This window comes from Papaver somniferum, chromosome 1 (assembly GCF_003573695.1).
Source record: "Papaver somniferum cultivar HN1 chromosome 1, ASM357369v1, whole genome shotgun sequence".
Taxonomy (NCBI): domain Eukaryota; kingdom Viridiplantae; phylum Streptophyta; class Magnoliopsida; order Ranunculales; family Papaveraceae; genus Papaver; species Papaver somniferum.
The window spans coordinates 87977173-87997523 of NC_039358.1; the positions used below are offsets into that span (position 1 = coordinate 87977173).

At 37.2% G+C, this 20351-nt stretch overlaps 2 protein-coding genes across 2 annotated transcripts; one reads left to right on the plus strand and one right to left on the minus strand.

The window, feature by feature from the left end:
- The first annotated feature begins 3194 nt into the window (after positions 1-3194).
- On the plus strand, positions 3195-7343 carry LOC113293753 (probable receptor-like serine/threonine-protein kinase At4g34500). Its single transcript, XM_026542289.1, has 7 exons — positions 3195-4019; positions 5166-5270; positions 5374-5496; positions 5701-5871; positions 5971-6100; positions 6180-6389; positions 6565-7343. The coding sequence occupies exons 1-7, from the start codon at positions 3415-3417 to the stop codon at positions 6670-6672; spliced, it is 1452 nt and encodes a 483-aa protein (XP_026398074.1). The 5' UTR covers positions 3195-3414; the 3' UTR covers positions 6673-7343.
- A 264-nt stretch (positions 7344-7607) lies between these two features.
- Positions 7608-8525, minus strand: LOC113347227. The gene is made up of 2 exons (XM_026590840.1): positions 8147-8525; positions 7608-8046 (listed from the first exon to the last, which is right to left on the minus strand). Exons 1-2 carry the CDS (start codon positions 8523-8525, stop codon positions 7976-7978), a joined length of 450 nt encoding a protein of 149 aa, XP_026446625.1. The 3' UTR covers positions 7608-7975.
- Between the last annotated feature and the right edge of the window lie 11826 nt (positions 8526-20351).

The following is a 20351-nucleotide window of genomic DNA, read 5'->3' on the forward strand; positions in this document are numbered from 1 at the left end:
CTTCCAAGTTGGGGCTTTCCACAAAAAATCTAAGGAGGGTTCCATGGTTTGGTGGAAGGGTTCGTGGAATCCATCTAAACGCCAATAAGAATTGCGCTAAACGCAAATAAGATTTGCGCTAAAAAAAAGCCATTAAGAATTGCGTTTTTTTTATCCGTAGATTTAAAATGAGTTGTTGAAATCTAACGACTGAAAAAAAAACTCCATTCTTAATTGCATTTTTTAGCTCCATTCTTAATAGTGTTTTTTTAGTTCCATTAAGAATAGCGTTTCTACTATTCCACCATTACGTTTACGTTTCCATCCACATTTCCAAGTGCTGAGGTGGCGTGGAAGATGGATGGATTCCACCATAAGACTTGCTCTTAGATCAGCAGTATTAATCGGGCCGGAGGCCGAAAGCACCAAAAACTCTTCATTACCGTTATGTACAGGAGATCAGCTAGAGCTAGGCTCCACCTCCACAGCAACAGTGGAGGCTCCACCTAGACTTAAGTTTGTCTCCCTTCACATGGACTGTGTGTCTATGTTTATTATCTATGTACTCAAATGGTACCCTAATCATAAATATTTTTTTTTGTTTCATAGTCGATCATTTCATTTCCGGTTTGATAATGATCCAGAGAATGAATTGACGATGTTTAGTCACGATCAAATTTCTCTCCATAATTCCCCTCCTTCTGACACAGTTGTTTCCTTCCTCAGCGCTCCGCCTTAAATTCACATGAGAGCTAGAGTCAGCAGCAGCGACAATATTTTTCATCCCAAGAAAAAGAAAGAATCACCCAATTTTAAAACAAACATCATTGAATTGAATATGGTCTTTTAATGAATGCTCTCGTCTGTTGCTATGTTACTGTCGCTTTTAAGTTTAGATTTTCCTAAAGCTACCCTCAACATTTGCACTATTTACCACAATCTTTATGTTTTTTACTGTGATGCAAGAGAAGCTATGTTATGCCAACTGAACGGTCATCACCACCACATCTGAGAAATGTCACCGTGTATAACCATCCAAAAGATGTGGGGATCAAGTTTTTGGTATCAACATCACCATCAATCTTATAAAATTGTTGCTTAATTAGTTTCTTTGGTTAGTCTATTGCTCTCACGGTGGGAGAAGACTCTCAATTACTTCCACATTTGATATTTTATTTATTTTGTTTTCCTTGGATCGGACTGCTACTGTTTAATCTGCTCTTATTTTATTTATTTTGTTTTCCGTAATTTGCACATGAGCGTTTCGCGTAATACCAAAATTAGCTCTACCTAGGCCTGTCAATGGATACCGATTTTTCGTTAGCCGATAGCGGTAATCCGTTAGCCGTTACCGCTACCGTCCGACATAGCGGTAAACGGATATCCGATACCGATAAGTTAACGGATAATTCCTTCTTAACGTAACGGTAGTGGAACCGTGCATTTCCGTTAGGTTTAGTTCCGTTATCCGCTAATGTGCGTATTGCACGTGTAAAATTTTTCACTTGTGTTGTGTTTGTGTATCGTCGAAAATAGAGATGGAGTCATGGAGATGTCTTTTTCTTTTTAAAAAATATGATTTTTCTTTTGCTAGAAGCCTAGAACATCTGAATATTTGTATGTCTGTTTTTGTGTGTGTGTGGCATGGATCTAGAACCTGTTTTGTTGGATTTAATAGCTGGTATGTGTTTTTAGCCTATTTTCTGTTTGTACCGGATGGTAACGGATAAATATCCGTTATCCGGTAAATCCAACGTAACGGCAACGTTTTTGATTTTCCTATTTTCGCCGGAACTTAACGGATAACGGATATCCACTAATTTTTAATGACAGCGGCAGCGGAAGAGACAATATCCGTTACGTTAACATCCATTGACAGCCCTAGCTCTACCTACGTGGGGTTGATAAGTTGTTAGTTAGACTTTTGCATACCTCTTATCACACATTCCAGTACCTCTTTCCATGACAAAAGAAAAGAAAGATCCCCTCTTCGTTCAAAGAGATTAAAGCACCACTGTCAGCGTAAAAGAGCAGCTTTCACATGACTGGCTGAATTCTTGTTATGAGGACGCGTCAGTGATGCAGTTTTCTCTTGGGATATATATCTGGTTCCACTATTCCCCCAGCCTAGCTCCCCCTCTTTTTCTCTCTTTTAATTGTTCTTTCATTTTCATTTTTTCCTTTTCTTTTTATTCTACACTCAATAGTGATTTTTATATTCTCCTCGGTGTTTTTTTATGTTCTCTGCTTTTGTACTTCACCATTTCTGTCTACACTCCTTGATTTTTCCCCCACTCCCACCTCCCATTCAACTGTTCATTCTCTGTTTCTGAAGAAAAAAAAACCAACAAAACTGTTCAGAAATCATGATGTGCACTCTTCTTTACAACTAGCTAATTTACAGCACCCCTAATTAAACATTTTAATTAGCCAACTCATAATATCTTAACGGATGTTTCTCTTATTTGGTCAAAAAATATAACTCCTTACAACGTCCACGGTGGACGATCAAACCTATAACTATGATCCAGAGACGAGACACAGCGGGACGGAGTAAAGACTAAAACCCGAACCAAAACCAAATTCCAGATTATATTTGGTCTGGGACCAAGACCAAAACTATATATAGTCGAGCGAACGTATAATGTTCGTTTGTCACCGGGCGGGTATATAATGTGATCCTGTTGATAGGGCGTGCATATAATGTGATCCTGGTGATGGGGCGGACATATAATGTGATCCTCATGAGGCATACATATAAAGTTCGCATGATGGCTGATGGGGCGTGCATATAATGTGATCTTGTGATGGGGCGACATATAATGTGATCCTGGTAATGGGATGAACATATAATGTAATTCAGGTGATGGGACGGACATATAATTTGATCCTGGTGTATACTTTTTTCTACCGACTAAATTTACTCTTCCACCCTAATATAACATCACGGACTAAACTTAAATTTGGTCGTTCTTTTTTCTTGTCTTTGGTCTATGGTTATGATCGCACCACTGCGATTGCTATTGATCCTGCACTTACTTTTACAGTAAGTAAGATGAGCAAGACATATCCGTTTCCCAACAAACCAGTGGTGCTATCGTAATATACACCTAAATCTTGGTCCAAAAAGCCAAAAACATCAGCTTTTGTCTTTACTCTTTTTCCTTCTTTTTATAATTTTGTGGTATCCGTTGAGAACAGAGGAAACCCACAAACACTCTCTCTCTCTCTTTAAGTCTGATAAACAGTCAGTCAGTCGTCACAGTGGTAAGTAAGTGGTAATAATAATTATAACACCAAAAAAATAAAACTTTCAAACCAAAATGCATCACAGTGTGCAGCAGAAATCATCTCATTTCTAGCATTCCCCATTTTCATCTTTCAGCTAATGTTGATATTTTTTTTCTCGTTCTGAGGAGGAAAAAGGCAAAGAAAATGAAGAATTCTACTGAAGCTAAACATTTGATTGGTAATGGAATAAGGAGATCAGAAGATACATTAGCTCATAAACTCTCAGCTAAAACGTCAGTTTTTAGTATAAGACTTTATGTTCTAATTGGAGTTTGTGTTGGTCTTCTGGTTTTAGCTATACTGCTCTTAATATTTCTCTGTTGTTTTCGGAGAAAATCGATTAAACGGAGAATGAGGATAAAACATTGTTCAGGTTCAACTCCGATGATTTCTAAAGAGATTCTTGAGATTCTTGATGAAGGCATTAGGTTAAAAGAATCAAACGAGTTTATTGATTGTGAAAAAAATGAAGTAATAGTCCAGCAACATCATAATAAAGTTATGAAAAATGGAAGTTTAGGGAGTTTGTTATCTGGAGGTAGTAGTCATGAGAGTTCTTCATCTGGAGGTTCTTCAGTTGAAGTACCAGATCTTGGATGGGGTAGATGGTATACGTTAAGAGAACTTGAAACCGCTACCGACGGATTTTCTGATGAAAATGTGATTGGTGAAGGTGGATATGGGATTGTTTATCGAGGAGTTTTGCCTGATTCTTCTGTAATTGCAGTCAAAAATCTTCTAAACAAGAAGTAAGTAATTTTTCTTTTCTTTCTTTTAAGTGATTCAGTGAATTTCAGATTCAGAAGTAGTATTTTTCTGAAATTTCATTTACTGTCAGGCTCTGGGTTTAAGAATTTTAAAATGTTAAGATCTAGGGTTTTGAATTGGGTAATTGAGAGTTTTGTTTTCCTCTAAATTTTAATCCCAATATTTTGTCTCTACATGTTTTGATTTACTCATTTGGTAATTACTTCTTACTCAATTGTTTCTGTCTTTTACGGCTAAGACAACATTAGCACTAGCATTTAGCAACAATGTAGATAATGAAATTAGCAGTGCCCAAAAATAAAAAGTGAAAGGATTGGATTCTTTTTTCTTTGATTCATTAATAAAATATATATAGTGGGGTGCAACACAAGACATATGATATGAGATACCACTCTTGCCGAGAATGTGCAACTGGGATAGAATTTGATGTATTAGTGCTGGTAAGATTGAACCCGGCAAACACAGCCACAGGTCAGTTTAGTGTTTGACACATAGTTAGGGATGGGGAGGGGAAACCTGTGTCTGAGTGGAGATAGTAATTAACTTTGGCTTTTAGCTTACTAGATGTAATTATTTACTTGATTTTCTAATAAGTACATATATGGAATCTGTAATGAGTCACTTTGACAAATTGGTCTCCCCATTAATAACTCGAGACCCGGGTTATGTACTTAATTTATAAAGTCAATGGAAAAACTTAGCTTGCTATGGAGGGTTAAACATTAAGAAGATTAATTTTGAGTAAATAATACTGTAAGGGGGAAGTTCCAAGGTGGCGAGGTATAAACATTGATGAAATAGTTCTAATAGTTTATTCGATTAAGGGGAACAGTGATTTCATTCTGTTGAAAACCTTGGTATCCGTAACTGGGTGTCATAACATCCTTGACTTGTGCTATGCTTCTTTGGAATTGTTTCCGAGGTACATTTATTGAAGTTTTTAAGAAGTCATGTAACCGGGGTAATTCTATTTTTACTTTCACCTTTAGGAAACGAAATTCAAACGAAATAACAGTTTTGTAAAGAACTTTGAATCATGAACTCTATTGGTAAGTTATGTTTTCTATTTTCATTTGAAGTCAGAGATTTTTATATGAAGTTTCATTCTCTGTTGCCATGTTGTTCAGGGGACAGGCAGAAAAGGAGTTCCAAATTGAAGTTGAAGCCATTGGAAAAGTAAAGCATAAAAACTTGGTAGGTCTTATTGGGTATTGTGCAGAAGGGACTCAAAGGTGCGTCTGTTTGGCCTTCTGTTATATCTGTTCCATGCACTTTGGAAATTAGTGGGGATCATATGGTTTCTGACATATTCTGGGTCCGCCATTGATTGTGCAGGATGCTCATATTCGAATACATGGACAATGGGAATCTGGAGCAGTGGTTGCATAGCGATGAGGGGCCTGTGAGCCCTCTTACGTGGGACATTAGAATGCAGATTGCAGTAGGAACTGCAAAGGGGTGTGTACATCTATCTCCAGTCTGTCTTTATATTATCTATCTGTTTCATTATGGTACCTGAAGTATCCACGGATGTAATTTGTTATCAAGTCCGTACTTCTTAAAAACTGCTTAGAACTTGTTGGCTCAAGAAAAGAAGTGCCATTGATTACTTGTGATGGAATTCCCTTTTCTCCTCTTCATTGGTGCATGCCATGTTTTCAGATTAGCTTATTTGCACGAAGGGTTAGAACCAAAAGTTGTACACCGTGATGTCAAATCTAGTAATATTCTTCTTGATAAAAAGTGGAATCCCAAAGTCTCAGATTTTGGATTGGCTAAGCTCTTGGGATCAGATGCAAGCTATGTGACTACACGCGTAATGGGGACATTTGGGTTTGTTCTTTCTCTAGCCAACACCCTAAGCAGCTCTATGTTCATTATCAGCTAGTTAATGGTTTCCAATTGTAATGTTCAAGTATCCGTCTGATGCAGATGTGTGGCACCAGATTATGCAAGCACAGGTATGCTAAACGAGGCCAGTGATGTGTATAGTTTTGGAGTTCTACTCATGGAACTAATATCAGGAAGAACCCCCGTTGATTATGCTAGACCAGCTGGAGAGGTAAATAGAGTTATTAGTTTTCCAATTCTTTCATTTTACAACTTGAACTATAACCTAACACGATAATATGCTTTTCTAGGTAAACTTGGTCGAGTGGTTCAGAGGTCTAGTTGCCAGTAGGCGAGGAGAAGAGGTCGTGGACCCGCGCATCGAGATCCAACCTGCACCAAGAGCATTGAAGCGGCTCCAACTGATTTGCCTTCGCTGTATAGATTTAGATGCAAGTAAGCGACCGAAGATGGGACAGGCTGTACACATGCTCGAAGCAGAAGAGTTTCCCTATCGTTCTGTAAGTCTAATTCTCCACTTACATTACAGTTGTTTGAATTCAATTTTTAGATCTCCCTTGGATCTTGTGAGACTTTTACAAGGCTGATGCAATGTGTATTCCAAACAACCCAGACCTTCAAGTGTATCTCCTTGATGGACCATATTTTGACACATCTTTGTCCTGAGCATTGCAGGAAAGCCGATTAGCCGCCCAACGTGATGCCATCTCCCCCACCAACAGTGCTAGCCCTACTGCTATCGCCAGAATTGCGTTGGCTCCAGTCGAAACAGCAGAGAGGTGATGTGCAGTCTAAAAGGTTTATAGAGCTTCACCGCCAAAGTTGTATGAATAGCCTTATTCAAAAAAAGGTATAATAAGTATTCCAAGTTTATCATGTAAATCAAGTCGCTCTACTAGTTGAAGGAAGATAGAGGAATAATAGTTTCACATATAGCAGTTGTAGAACAACACTTCTATTAGTTTTGCTATTAATGTTTTGTTACACCTCCTGCCGATGGTACTAATGTGATAATTGAAAGGAAGATTACCATTTGGGATCGACTGTCCAGTGCATTACAATAGCAGAGTAGTGCAATTCGCTCTCCATCACTATAATTTTTTTCTTGCACAACTACAAGCTGTATAAGTGATGAGATTAATGCATTTTGTTTATCCTTCTTTTAGTAAGCATCTTTGCTGAAGTCTTGAGCGTCCGATAATTAATCTTACTCAAGGAGCTCATGGTCCAATAATTAGTCTTACTCAAGGAGCTCATGGTCCGACAGTCTTCCTGGATTCATGTTATTCGCTGAGCTAAGATGTCATTCATAAATCCGAGGGATTTGTTAATCCATGAGATACAGATGTCATAAGCTTTTGTGCAGCAATTTGTGTATGTAGTAAATCAATGAGATGCGTTAAAATTCTTGTGTTCGAGTAGTAAGTTATATAAAAGCTATCCCCATTGTATCAGTTCTGAAGAGATCTCTTTGTGGTGTCGGCATTTCTAACAATTTCAACTGTGCTAACATCACGAACTTCTGCGAGTCCAAATTTAACAACTACATATCTGAGAAAACTCGGGCTAAAGAGCTTTTCTTTGTTGATTAATCTCATTTGATTTCGCTTTATTTATTACCAGCAAATCTGATTACGGGCAGAAAATATCTAAACTTTTTATCTGCTCCATCACATACCCAAATAATTTTTCACTTGATTTGTTTTTCAGGTCCCAAGTTTCTGAAGTCAATTTTCCTTTAAAATGAACAAAATTGAAGTACAACAAGTTACAAAACAGAAGTTAATACAGGTAGAGTACCTAAAAAAACTCTCCCAGAGGAGGACCTTATTTTACAATTACTAGAATTAGACAACCTTCATTTAATACAACTTCTCTTCTCCGGATTCTGCTCATGGAATCAGAGATGGAAAACACAAATTTAAAGTTCCATAAAGACCACAACTCAACCCCGCTGGTTGGAAACAGAAGAAAATAGTACTACTACTACTATTAATTAAAAACTAGCAGTTACTGCGTACGTACTAGCAAAATGCAAACACCTCTCCGGACGACTCGCCGTGGGCAGCACCTAAGACTAATAAAACTACTGAACGTTTGCCTGGTTCCGAGCTTTCTCTTTCTCGCTCACTTCGCTTCCTTGGGTCTTATCATACGCTGCAACAAAATTCAATCGGAAGCAATAAATTAAAACCGCAAGAATCAAACGGGAGATGAAATGATATAATTAATTAATACTAGTGGTAAGGATAGATACCAGCATGAGATGGGTGATTCTCGTGAACGACGTCCTTATCAGGAAAGGCTTGATTATCACCATAAATACCACCAAAACCTTCTTCATCAGACCTTGTCGAGTACCCTTCTCCAAATGAATGCGACATGACATCTCCTGTTATTTTCTCATTTGGGTTATCAACTTGAGGTACTTTATGAGGCTGTTGTTGCTGTTCCATGTTGCTGCTGCTGCTGCTATTATCAGGATCAATAGACTCTGTATTTGCTTGTTGAAATCTTGCACTGCTATAACTTATCGTTCTCCTACTATTTATAGCAGAAGAATAAGAAGAAGGAAACGAAGATGACAATGGAAGAAATGAAGTCTGAAATCTAACAACTTTGAATGCGTTAATCATTGTGGGTTAAGGAAAATATCTATATATGATTGTGGTAATGCAATATATTCGGATCAGTAAAATATTGGACGCCTTGAATTTATCTTGCCTCTGCCACTTCCGAACAAAAATTTGGGTTTAGTTAAAAATGAAAGACAATGTAAAACGTGGCCCGGTTTCGGTTGATCCCTGATCATTGTGGTGGTGGCACAGTTCTTGAAATTGATAAAACGGCGACGTGTGGATGTTTTAGGTGGTGTAAGTTTGTACCTGTCGTGTTAGGTCAGTAACGTGGTGAACTCTCGGGCCTCATGACATGAGATGATGCAGAGAAGCTGCTTGGCGTTTGTGGTGAGGTGGATGGTTTATAATATCAAAGCATATCTTCAAGGTTGATCCCCAGATGGAATACTTTTCAGGGGATCTGGAACGTTTATTTGAACAGTTCTACACATACTGCACATCCAAACAATTTTATGATCTACAGACAAAACTCTATGTCATCATAAACGTGGCATTCGTTCACCATTCTTCATCCACGTGGATTTGATACTGGGCTCTATTGATAAATTGACATTGCAGAGTTGAAAGTTGAAACGAGACCCAAGTCTACTACAAAATGATAGATAAATTATTCGGATGCGCACACGGCACATCCCACTAATATGAACCGAGGCACTGAAGTATTGTTTGGTTGTTGCAGCTCGAATTTAGGTTGCCTGGTTTGTTTTGAAGGCTATGAGGGAGTCACACACCAATAGTGGGGTTTTATTTGGATTTTTAGTGTCCAAAAAAATGGTTATGGGACATCCTAACATAAATATAAAATGTCTAGATTACCCTTTAATTAAAATAAAAACTTAAAAACCTAATCTTTTCTATTCTAATTCAAGAAAAAAACTGCTCCTCTTCTCATCTTACTTCTCTTCCTCTCCTCCACAATAACTTCAACTTCAATTCAACTTCATGGTGTATGTTAGGTAATAATCGAACAAACCCATCTTTGTTTACTCGTTTTTATGCTTAAAATAGGTTAGATTGAATGAAATCGAAGTAAAATTAGGGTTTCAGTTACGTTTCTGCTAGTGTTACGGCTAGGTTCGGTATTTATTTCTAAACGTAAAATTTGATTATGAAGAACTTACAGTTAGGTTTAGTTGAATTCAAACCGTAAAACTACACTTACGGTTGGGTTTTAAGAGCCACGAACCCAACCGTAGGTAGAATTCCCAGCCGTAAGTTTTTTTTTCCAACCGTAAGAACAAAATTTAAATCACAGGAATATTTACGGTTGGAACATAAAAAATCAAACCCAGCCGTAAACTGAGTTACGGTTTGGAATTGTGCAAACCCAACCGTATATAACTTTGTCCCAGAATTCACCAAGTATATAACAAAATTCATTAATTTAATTATTATCTAATTAAATTAAATTAAAATTAACTAAATAAGGGTTGTTTGGTCATTACAAAATTATTTGAGATAAGGGGTTTTTGATATTACTTATGGGTGACCAGTTTTTGCCTATTAGGTGACGCCCCTCTAATGGAATGTGACACCCCAATAATAGGCTTCTTTTTTTTTTGATCCAAAGAGCGAACGTATATTACATAAGCATATTTCTTACATCATGGTTTATGTAAGGAATTAACATTTCTGGTGGTTGAAACCACCATTCCCCACATAGATTATGTTTACGAGCTGACTTTGCTATTGCATCTGCAGCTTTATTAGAATACCTATAAACAAACTCATAAGACCATACATGATTTATTTTACATATATTTATACAATTTCTAAAAAGAGGTAAACATTTCCACTGACAAAGATTAGTTTGTTGTTATAGAAAGGAACTGATACCCTGATTGTCTGTTTCAAAGATAACATTACACCAACCATTTGTTGCTGCTATTTGCATAGCCTCTAGCATAGCCCAGGCTTCAGCTTGTTGGGCATTTATAGCTCTTTTCAATGATGCCCTTCCCATGACATATGCCCCTGTAGAATTTCTAGTTATAATTCCAATACCGGCTAATAAAGATTTAGAATCATACGAAGCATCAATATTTACTTTCAAGAACTGAGTAGGAGGAGGTTCCCAAGGAAGATTTAAGATGTAGTTATCCATATGAGAATGACTAATAACAACCAAGGAGCAATCTATGTGATGTTGTGCAATGTAAAAGTTTTTATCTGATGTATGACAGTGTGATAACTGGGTGTTATATTACTAAAAACAGCCCTACATCTATGTTTCCAAATGAAATGCATAATGCAGAGAGCTAAGTGAAATGCCTGTGGTGTTTGTTTAATATTTATACTAGAATCTTTAAGATGCCAAGTCTGAATCCAAGAGAGGACTGAAGGATGCTGCACAATAGAAATAAATTGATGAGGAAAAAATTCCGCCAGATTGCTTGAGAGAATGAGTAATGTAGTAGCAAATGGTCCAGATCTTCTATCTGAATCAAACTACACATAACACAAAATTGATCAGCAGTACTCAAGTGTCTAAAACTGCGAGCTTTGACAGGAATAGCATCATAAAGTCCTTTCCACAGAAAAATTTGGTACTTATTGTTAGAGCATAGCTCGGTCAACCTCGCATGCGTTTGTATCTCAAGCATGTTTGTCAATGTTAGTGATCAAAATTATAAGTCTTGATTTCTATCCTACATAGATAAATCTCGGACTAGGATAGAAAAGTGTAGTTGAGCTCAAGGACTTCATGGCGATTCATCATACAACGACGAAGATCTATACAAGGAACCGTGGAACTTCATCAACAAAAAGGTATGTGGAGACTTGAACTTATCTATCACTCAAAAGTCTATCTCTTCTATCTCCTACTTCTTATGAGACAAAATTCGTATGCTATATAGACTAGATCATACACATTTGACATTTCGAGCTGAGCATTCATTGCTTATCTTTTATCTCGAAATCGTGTGTTGGTAAAGCTTTTCGCTTTGATCAAGTTTATCTTCACCTAGTGACGAAAGTCATGAAAAGTTTCAATCACTTTGAGAATTGCTCTGACGTGAATCGTTCTGTGAATAACGGCTACATAGCGTCCTCTGAGAATGTCTCAATGATTGAAATAAGAGTTTAGATTACATAACCATGTATTCTTTGAACCGAAGTTTTCGAACTTTGTTGATCAAGAGAAATCGGGAGGATTGTGGAATTGGCTTGCCAAGTCCACGAACCCAGTCCACTGACTCAGTCCGCGAACTGTCGGAAGTTCTCAACCGAGAATTTCTGCTGGATTTTCCAAAACTCGTTTGTGTGCTAAGTCCGCGAACTGGCGAAAATTCTCTTTCCGAGAATTTCTGTTGAGTTTGGAAAACTCAACCGATTAACTTAAGTCCACGAACTTGTTTGTGAACTTAAGAGGTTATGATCTAAAGATGTGCTCTGAACATGAAACATTAAATTACTAAGGAATGCTTTATGCAAACTGTGGCTATAATGTTCATGAGCCTTTTCAATCGAATCGAATCATCTTTGTTCCAATTGTGTCTTGTGTAGTTACATAAGATCTCATAGCAATTGAACAACTCTTTAACTAGTTCATTTGAGTCAATTGAACTAGTTATGGTGAAGAAGAACAAGGTTAATATGAAATGTTCATATGGTTAACCTTTTGGGTTACTATGTTGAACCAACATACACATACACGTTTGGGCATGGTTTTCACGAACCCAGTAAACGTCTACCCAAGTGTGTGTGACAAGCTAAGTTTTCGATCTAACGGTTGAGAAATATTAGCTTGAATCTAAATCAGGTTTTCATCTAACGGTGAATAAGGATTGCTTTGTAACTAAGGCAAAACCCTGATTTGAAGGCTATATAAAGGAGACATCTAGCATTGTGCAAAACTAATCCCCACACGTCTGTGTGCTACTAGTGCGCCCGCTAGAGTCGATCTCCATTAACCTTTGATTTTCTTCTCTAAAATCAGGTTAACGACTTAAAGGCTTCATTGGGATTGTGAAGCCAGACCGATACTACTTTATCGTAGTTGTCTGATCTGATCTTGCATCTTCTATCGTACGAGTACAATCGATTGATTGATTTGAGATAGTGAGAGTTCTCCGATAGGCAAGATAAAGAAGTCACAAACATCTTCGTCTCACTGTTTGTGATTCCTCGACAATCCGCTTGTGTAGTCAGGAAGGATTGTAGATAGGTGATTGATTAATCTAGGCTGTTCTTCAGGAATATAAGACCGGATTATCAATTGGTTCATGTTCACCTTGATTTTATATCAAAAGATGGAACAAAACCTAGGGTTTATCTGTGGGAGTCAGATTTATCCGTTGATAGATTTTTCTGTGTGAGACAGATTTGTTTATTATCAAGTCTGTGATTTTGGGTTGCAGCAACTCTTGGTTGTGGGTGAGATCAGCTAAGGGAATCAAGTGCGCAATATCCTGCTGGGATCAGAGGCGTAGGAGTACAACTGTACCTTGGATCGGCGGTAGACTGATTAGGGTTCAACTATAGTCCAGTCCGAAGTTAGTTTGCAGTAGGCTAGTGTCTGTAGCGTCTTAATACAATGTGTATTCAATATGGACTAGGTCCCGGGGTTTTTCTGCATTTGCGGTTTCCTCGTTAGCAAAACTTCTGGTGTCTGTGTTATTTCTTTTCCGCATTATATTTTATTTAATTGAAATAATACAGGTTGTGCGTTAAGATCATCAACTTCTCTAATCCAACCTTTGGTTGTTGATTGTAGTTGGTTGATCCTTGGACATTGGTCTTTGGTACCGTCCAAGTTATCTCTCTTTGATAAGGACTCGCAGATTTCTATTTTCTTGATTAAAGATCAAATCGAGAGATTGAGATAATAACTCCTTGAGATACTTTTTATCTAAATTGAGTCTGACTGTCTAGTTGATTCTCTAGCAAAGTATTTCGGAGTTAGTCCATACATATTTCTAAGCGAAATATTGGGTGGTATTGTTAGACCCCCCGCTTTTTCAATTGGTATCAGAGCGGGCAAACACACTAAGACCTCATCAGTCTGTGTTTGTAGCGATCTGACTCTGTGGACAGAATCTCATACGCATACCAAAATGCATCCTAAAGATGTCAACTTTGTCAAGTGTATCGGAAATACCTCAAAGGGTCACTCCTTAGATGATTCTTCCGAATCCCGAGGTAAGAAGAATGTCTTATCTTGTGTAAATCATTCTTCCTCCAATGAGACATTGGATATAATGGCTAAAGCTGAATTGGAGCTCACCAGAATTTCAAAAAATTCTACTGAGTGTATTAGTCTACAGGATCATGGTAAACTCATTGATGAATTTGAAAAGTCTATTGATCGTGAACAAGTACTCTACAACACTATAAGGTCATTCTCTAAGGAAATTGAGAAACTTCTTCAAGAAAATAATATACAGCGTGAAAAGATTTGTGACTTGAAAAGCTGGTCAAAGAAGGTTCAATTAGAGAAAATTGTTTGATCAAGACGCATTCATCTGATCTAGACAGACTTCGTGTTGAGAAGGAGAAACTTGAAGCATCGCTTGTCTTAGCCCATGGACAGTGCGAATCCTTGGAAAAGGAAAACTCTGTCTTAAAGAAAAAGTCTTCTGCACAAACTAATTCTCATGAGTTATTGTACAAAATGAATTTTTCTCCAGAAGAAGATTGTGTCAAGTAAAGTTTTCATAACTTACGATCTTCTCCGGTGGCTATGAAGTTTAAACAAGTACCAGTTGTTGCTTCTCCTCCACGAATTTGTACCTTCTGTGGAAAAGAAAATCACTATGCTATCCATTGTTTTGCCAGAAAGAAACGTGTTTCTGAACTTCACAAGTTGCTCTTTCTATTGTCAATGGAGTAAATAGTCGGACGACTACTACAGTGAAGGTCCCGTTCACAGGAAACCAAGCATCTTATAAAAATGATCTCTCACCTAGAAATCATTACAGGACATTTGTAAATCCACTTGTTACCAATGAAAGTATGTCCTATACTTATAAGAACATATCTAATAAATCTAAGTCTAGTGTGTGGAGACGAATTTCAGAAAATTCCCTAGAACCTATTTCTATAGGTCGTAGACTTTGTCATCAGAAAGGTTTCTCGCCTGTGATTCCCAGAAGAACTGCTAGACGCACCCTTTTTCCTGGAATCTGCAGTGAAAGAACTAGAAATGTTGTAATAAGACATCCTGAAAGAAATTACAGCTACTCTCTCAGAACCTATGATGAGACTATGTCTCCCTCTGCTACTTAGCAGCAGAATGGTCCATCCTTGTGTCTAACTTGAGAGATACAAGGATGAGGATTTGACAGATGCTCAAGTATTGTGATATATTTTTCTCTTGTCTTTGCTGTTTTATCCTTTCCTATTCGCTTTGTCTTCTTGTCTCTATGATTTTGGGATGGAGGATTTTTGAAAGCTTCATAGTGTGCAATATCACTTTTAGGGCCAATGGTTTTTGGTCGGCCCACGAACGCCCGTATCTCCTCAAAGAACTCTAGGGTTTCTATCCAGGGCATTCACGAACATATATAAATCTTATATGTGTTTCATTTTTCTTCAGAAAGGAGCACTATGGAATATGTTCCCAAAGAAGAAGTTAACCCCTTGGTTGAGGATGATCTCAAAGGATGTGATTCTGGTCAAGAGTTTATACGGAAGAATATGCTTGAAAGAAAAGAGTATAACACTTGGATTAATGAATCTGTCAAGGATTTGATTAATATTCAGAATGAAGTTAAGAACGAACTGGCTAACCTTCAATTGCAGATAAACCAGCTGATTGATGGACAGGAGAAAATCCTTGGTACTCAAAATATCTTGATCAGAAATCAGAAGAAAGTTATCCTTGACTGTGCAAAGGCTCGTCATTATGCTCGCACTATTGATCGAAAAATCAACGTTCTAACTTTTGAACATGGTGTCTCTACGGTCAACAGGGTCAAGGATATCAGTGACTCCTACTTTGATGGACCATTTCAGAGGTATGAAATCATCAAGGAAAACTGAGTCTTATATGCCTACTAAGTCTTCTTTTTGGATTAGTTGGAAGAATAACTAGTGCTTTGAATAACGATGATTGTGACTACACATAGCTATTTTTGTTTTCATCTTCTTATGTTATTTTTTAGGTTTATTGGTATTAAATTCTAAAAATATTTGGAGGATGATGTTTATTGCAGTATTTTAATGGTTTGTGATATTGCAATATTTTTATGGGATATGTATTGTTTACGTCTGTGAACTTGAAGGTCCCATATTGCAGTCAAAAGTAAAGTCGTTCATGAATCGGTATTTGTATTGATGTAATGACGAATGGACTTTTGACATATACAAAAGTTATGCCTATGCAGTCATGTATTTGATGGAAAATAGGATAAAATCTTTTGTTCAGCAAGGATAAAGTCTATTATGTCGTTATGATGAAAAATAAAATAGATCCTTGTATGTTATCCACGGTATTGATCTTCATTGATCCATTTTATTATGTTTTACCGTGAAGGCTCCATTGTGTGTCTTATGTTGAGCACCTTACAACTAAGTCAATTTACCTTGGCTTTGTTGGTTGTTCCATAAGATGTTATATGTCGAGCATTAAGAACTAAATTTTTCAACCTGTTTGGTTATTTAGTTTGTACTCCATAAGTTTTCTTTCTTATGTCGAGTACATGTACGGTTAAGGTTGTCATATTTTATGATGAACTTAGTCGGGGTTCCATAAGTTCTCTTATGTTGAGCCCAAAATAATTGAATTAATTACTTCGGTGATTAGCTTGGTTGTTTGTATTCCAATTAGATTAATTATAGGTTCTCTTGTAATTAATCTAGTTGAGTTTTCATATACTCCACAAGTTCTTGTGTTGAGTATATGAAAGGTTACACTATCATGTTCTTTGGTTAATGTAGTCATATATTCCGTAAGGTTTTCCTTATGTTGAGTATTTGAACGGTTAAGTTAGTCATCTCCATATGATTGACTTAGTCGTAGCTCCGTGAGTTTACTTATGTTGAGCACTTTCAATTAAATTGATCACTTTTGTGTTTTGATTTAGTTGTGTATTCCAATTGACCTAATCATGGGTTTACTTGTGGTTAATTTGGTTGAGCTTTGGATATAGAAAATCATTCCTATGATTTTTGGTGTCCAATACAAAATCATTCTTTTCCTTCGAAATTAAGGTCGCTCTTGTTGTTCTCTCGGGAATGACATCAAATGGGGGAGAGTTCTTTTGAACTTGTGCTTAATGGTAATATCTTGCGGGGAGTGCGGCTGTGAAATTTTATAGGGGTTATCTTGTATCTTAAAACTCCTTGATGAATGTTGTTAGCTTCGGCTATTAGATTGCATCTAAATTAAGTTGGTATGTATTTTTCTTTTGGTCATGAAATTTTTCTTGTGGAAATTTCATTATGATCCCATTCTTGTACCATTGCCAATTTTATTGACAAAAAGGGGGAGAAATATTGTAGTTCACACTACAAATACATATGGTTTTCGGATCATTGTGTAAGGGGGAGTGATTTCCATGATCGAGATGGAGTATTGACTAAGGGGGAGTGATACATATCACCGTAGTATTATTGTTAAAGTCGTGATACAATTGGACTTTGATGTTATATAATAATACTATGACATTGTATAATAATGATCAAGAATCTCGATTTCTCTCATTGGTATAGCTACGGATCTTCAACAACGATGGTGCTAAACTTACAACCTTTGGGATCATTGGAGTACTTGGAAGGACGAAGATTTCAAGGAACGTTGAAGATTAGACTATGGAATAGGAGCCACTAAAGTTTATCTTTTTTGTATTCCATATATATTAATAGTTTTGTCACTAAAATTGACAAAGGGGGAGATTGTTAGAGCATAGCTCGGTCAACCTCGCATGCGTTGCTATCTCAAGCATGTTTGTCAATGTTAGTGATCAAAACTATAAGTCTTGATTTCTAGCCTACATAGCTAAGTCTCGGACTAGGATAGAAAAGTGTAGTTGAGCTCAAGGACTTCATGTCGATTCATCATACAACGACGAAGGTCTATACAAGGAACCGTGGAACTTCATCAACAAAAAGGTATGTGGAGACTTGAACTTATATATCACTCAAAAGTCTATCTCTTCTATCTCCTACTTCTTATGAGACAAAAGTCGTATGCTATATAGACTAAATCATACACATTTGACATTTCGAGCTGAGCATTCATTGCTTATCTTTTATCTCGAAATCGTGTGTTGGTCAAGCATTTCGCTTTGATCAAGTTTATCTTCACCTAGTGACGAAAGTCATGAAAAGTTTCAATCACTTTGAGAATTGATCTGACTTGAATCAGTCTGCGAATAACGGCTACATAACGTCCTCTGAGAATGTATCAATGATTGAAATGAGAGTTTAGATTACATAACCATGTATTCCTTGAACCGAAGTTTTCGAACTTTGTTGATAAAGAAAAATAGGGAGGATTGTGGAATTGGCTTGCCAAGTCCGCGAACCCAGTCCGAGAACTGTCGGAAGTTCTCGACCGAGAATTTCTGCTGGATTTTCCAAAACTCGTTTGTGTGCTAAGTCCGTGAACTCAGTCCGCGAACCCAGTCTGCGAACTGGCGGAAGTTCTCTTTCTGAGAATTTCTGCTGAGTTTGGAAAACTCAACCGATTAACTTAAGTCCGCGAACTTGATTGTGAACTTAAGAGGTTATGATCTAAAGATGTGCTCTGAACATGAAACATTAAATTACTAAGGAATGCTTTATGCAAACCGTGGATATAATGTTCATGAGCCGATTCAATCGAATCGAATCATCTTTGTTTCAATTATGTCTTGTGTGGTTACATAAGATCTCATAGCAATTGAACAACTCTTTAACTAGTTCATTTGAGTCAATTGAACTAGTCATGGTGAAGAAGAACAAGGTTAATATGAAATGCTCATATGGTTAACCTTTTGGGTTACTATGTTGAACCAACATACACATACACGTTTGGGCATGGTTTTCACGAACCCAGTAAACGTCTACCCAAGTGTGTGTGACAAGCTAAGTTTTCGATCTAACGGTTGAGAAATATTAGCTTGAATCTAAATCAGGTTTTCATCTAACGGTGAATAAGGATTGCTTTGTAACTAAGGCAAAACCCTGATTTGAAGGCTATATAAAGGAGACATCTAGTATTGTGCAAAACTAATCCCCACACGTCTGTGTGCTACTAGTGCGCCCGCTAGAGTCCATCTCCATTAACCTTTGATTTTCTTCTCTAAAATTAGGTTAACGACTTAAAGACTTCATTGGGATTGTGAATCCATACCGATACTACTTTATCGTAGTCGTGTGATCCGATCTTGCATCTTCTATCGTACGAGTACAGTCGATTGATTGACTTGAGATCGTGAGAGTTCTCCGATAGGCAAGATAAAGAAGTCACAAACATCTTCGTCTCCTTGTTTGTGATTCCTCGACAATCCGCTTGTGTAGTCAGGAAGGATTGTAGAGAGGTGATTGATTAATCTAGGCTGTTCTTCGGGAATATAAGACCGGATTATCAATTGGTTCATGTTCACCTTGATTTTATATCAAAAGATGGAACAAAACCTAGGGTTTATCTGTGGGAGACAGATTTATCCTTTGATAGACTTCTCTGTGTGAGACAGATCTGTTTATTATCAAGTCTGTGATTTTGGGTTGCAGCAACTCTTGGTTGTGGGTGAGATCAGCTAAGGGAATCGAGTGCGAAGTATCCTGCTGGGATCAGAGGCGTAGGAGTACATCTGTATCTTGGATCGGTGGGAGACTGATTGGGGTTCAACTATAGTCCAGTCTGAAGTTAGTTTGCAGTAGGCTAGTGTCTGTAGCGTCTTAATACAGTGTGTATTCAATCTGGACTAGGTCCTGGGGTTTTTCTGCATTTGTGGTTTCCTCGTTAACAAAACTTCTGGTGTCTGTGTTATTTTTTTTTCCGCATTATATTTTATATAATTGAAATAATACAGGTTGTGCGTTAAGATCATCAACTTCTCTAATCCAACCTTTGGTTGTTGATTGTAGTTGATTGATCCTTGGACATTGGTCTTTGGTACCGTCCAAGTTATCTCTCTTTGATAAAGACTCACAGATTTCTATTTGCTTGAGTAAAGATCAAATCGAGAGATTGAGATAATAACTCCTTGAGATACTTTTTATCTAGATTGAGTCTGACTGTCTAGTTAATTCTCTAGCAAAGTATTTCGGAGTTAGTCCATACAGATTGTTAAGCGAAATATTGGGTGGTGTTGTTAGACCCCGGCTTTTTCACTCATATGGTACTTTTAACTTCCAGAACGCTAACCAAAATTGTTGAGATAAACCCATTGTGTTGTCAGTGTTCAAATCCTTTTCACAAAGCATCTTGTAAGCTGAAGTAGTTGTAAAAATTCCAGTACTTGTAAAAGGACAGACTAACTCATCTTCTTGATCTAATTGTAAGGGAATGGTTAGAATGGAGTTCACCTGATCTGCAGAAAAAAGTTGTCGAAGAAGTAAAATATTCCATTGCTCAGTGAGAGGATCAATAAGCTCAGAGACCCGTTGATAATTGCTCGTATTTAGATCACTCCAGTCTTGAATTGCAGTCTGCATAGAAGGAATCCAATTGGCAGTCCAAATATTGATATTAATACCCTTGCCTACTTGCCATTTTTCATTTTTAATAATAATCTCAAGACCAATGCATATACTTTTCCATACCCAACTTGAATTATTGTTTGCTGGTGGAGCGAAAAATGGCAGATCATTGTGGGGAAAGTATTTACCTTTCAATAATTTTTCCCAAACTGCATCTTGATTGTGTAATAATTGCCAAGCTAATTTTGCAAG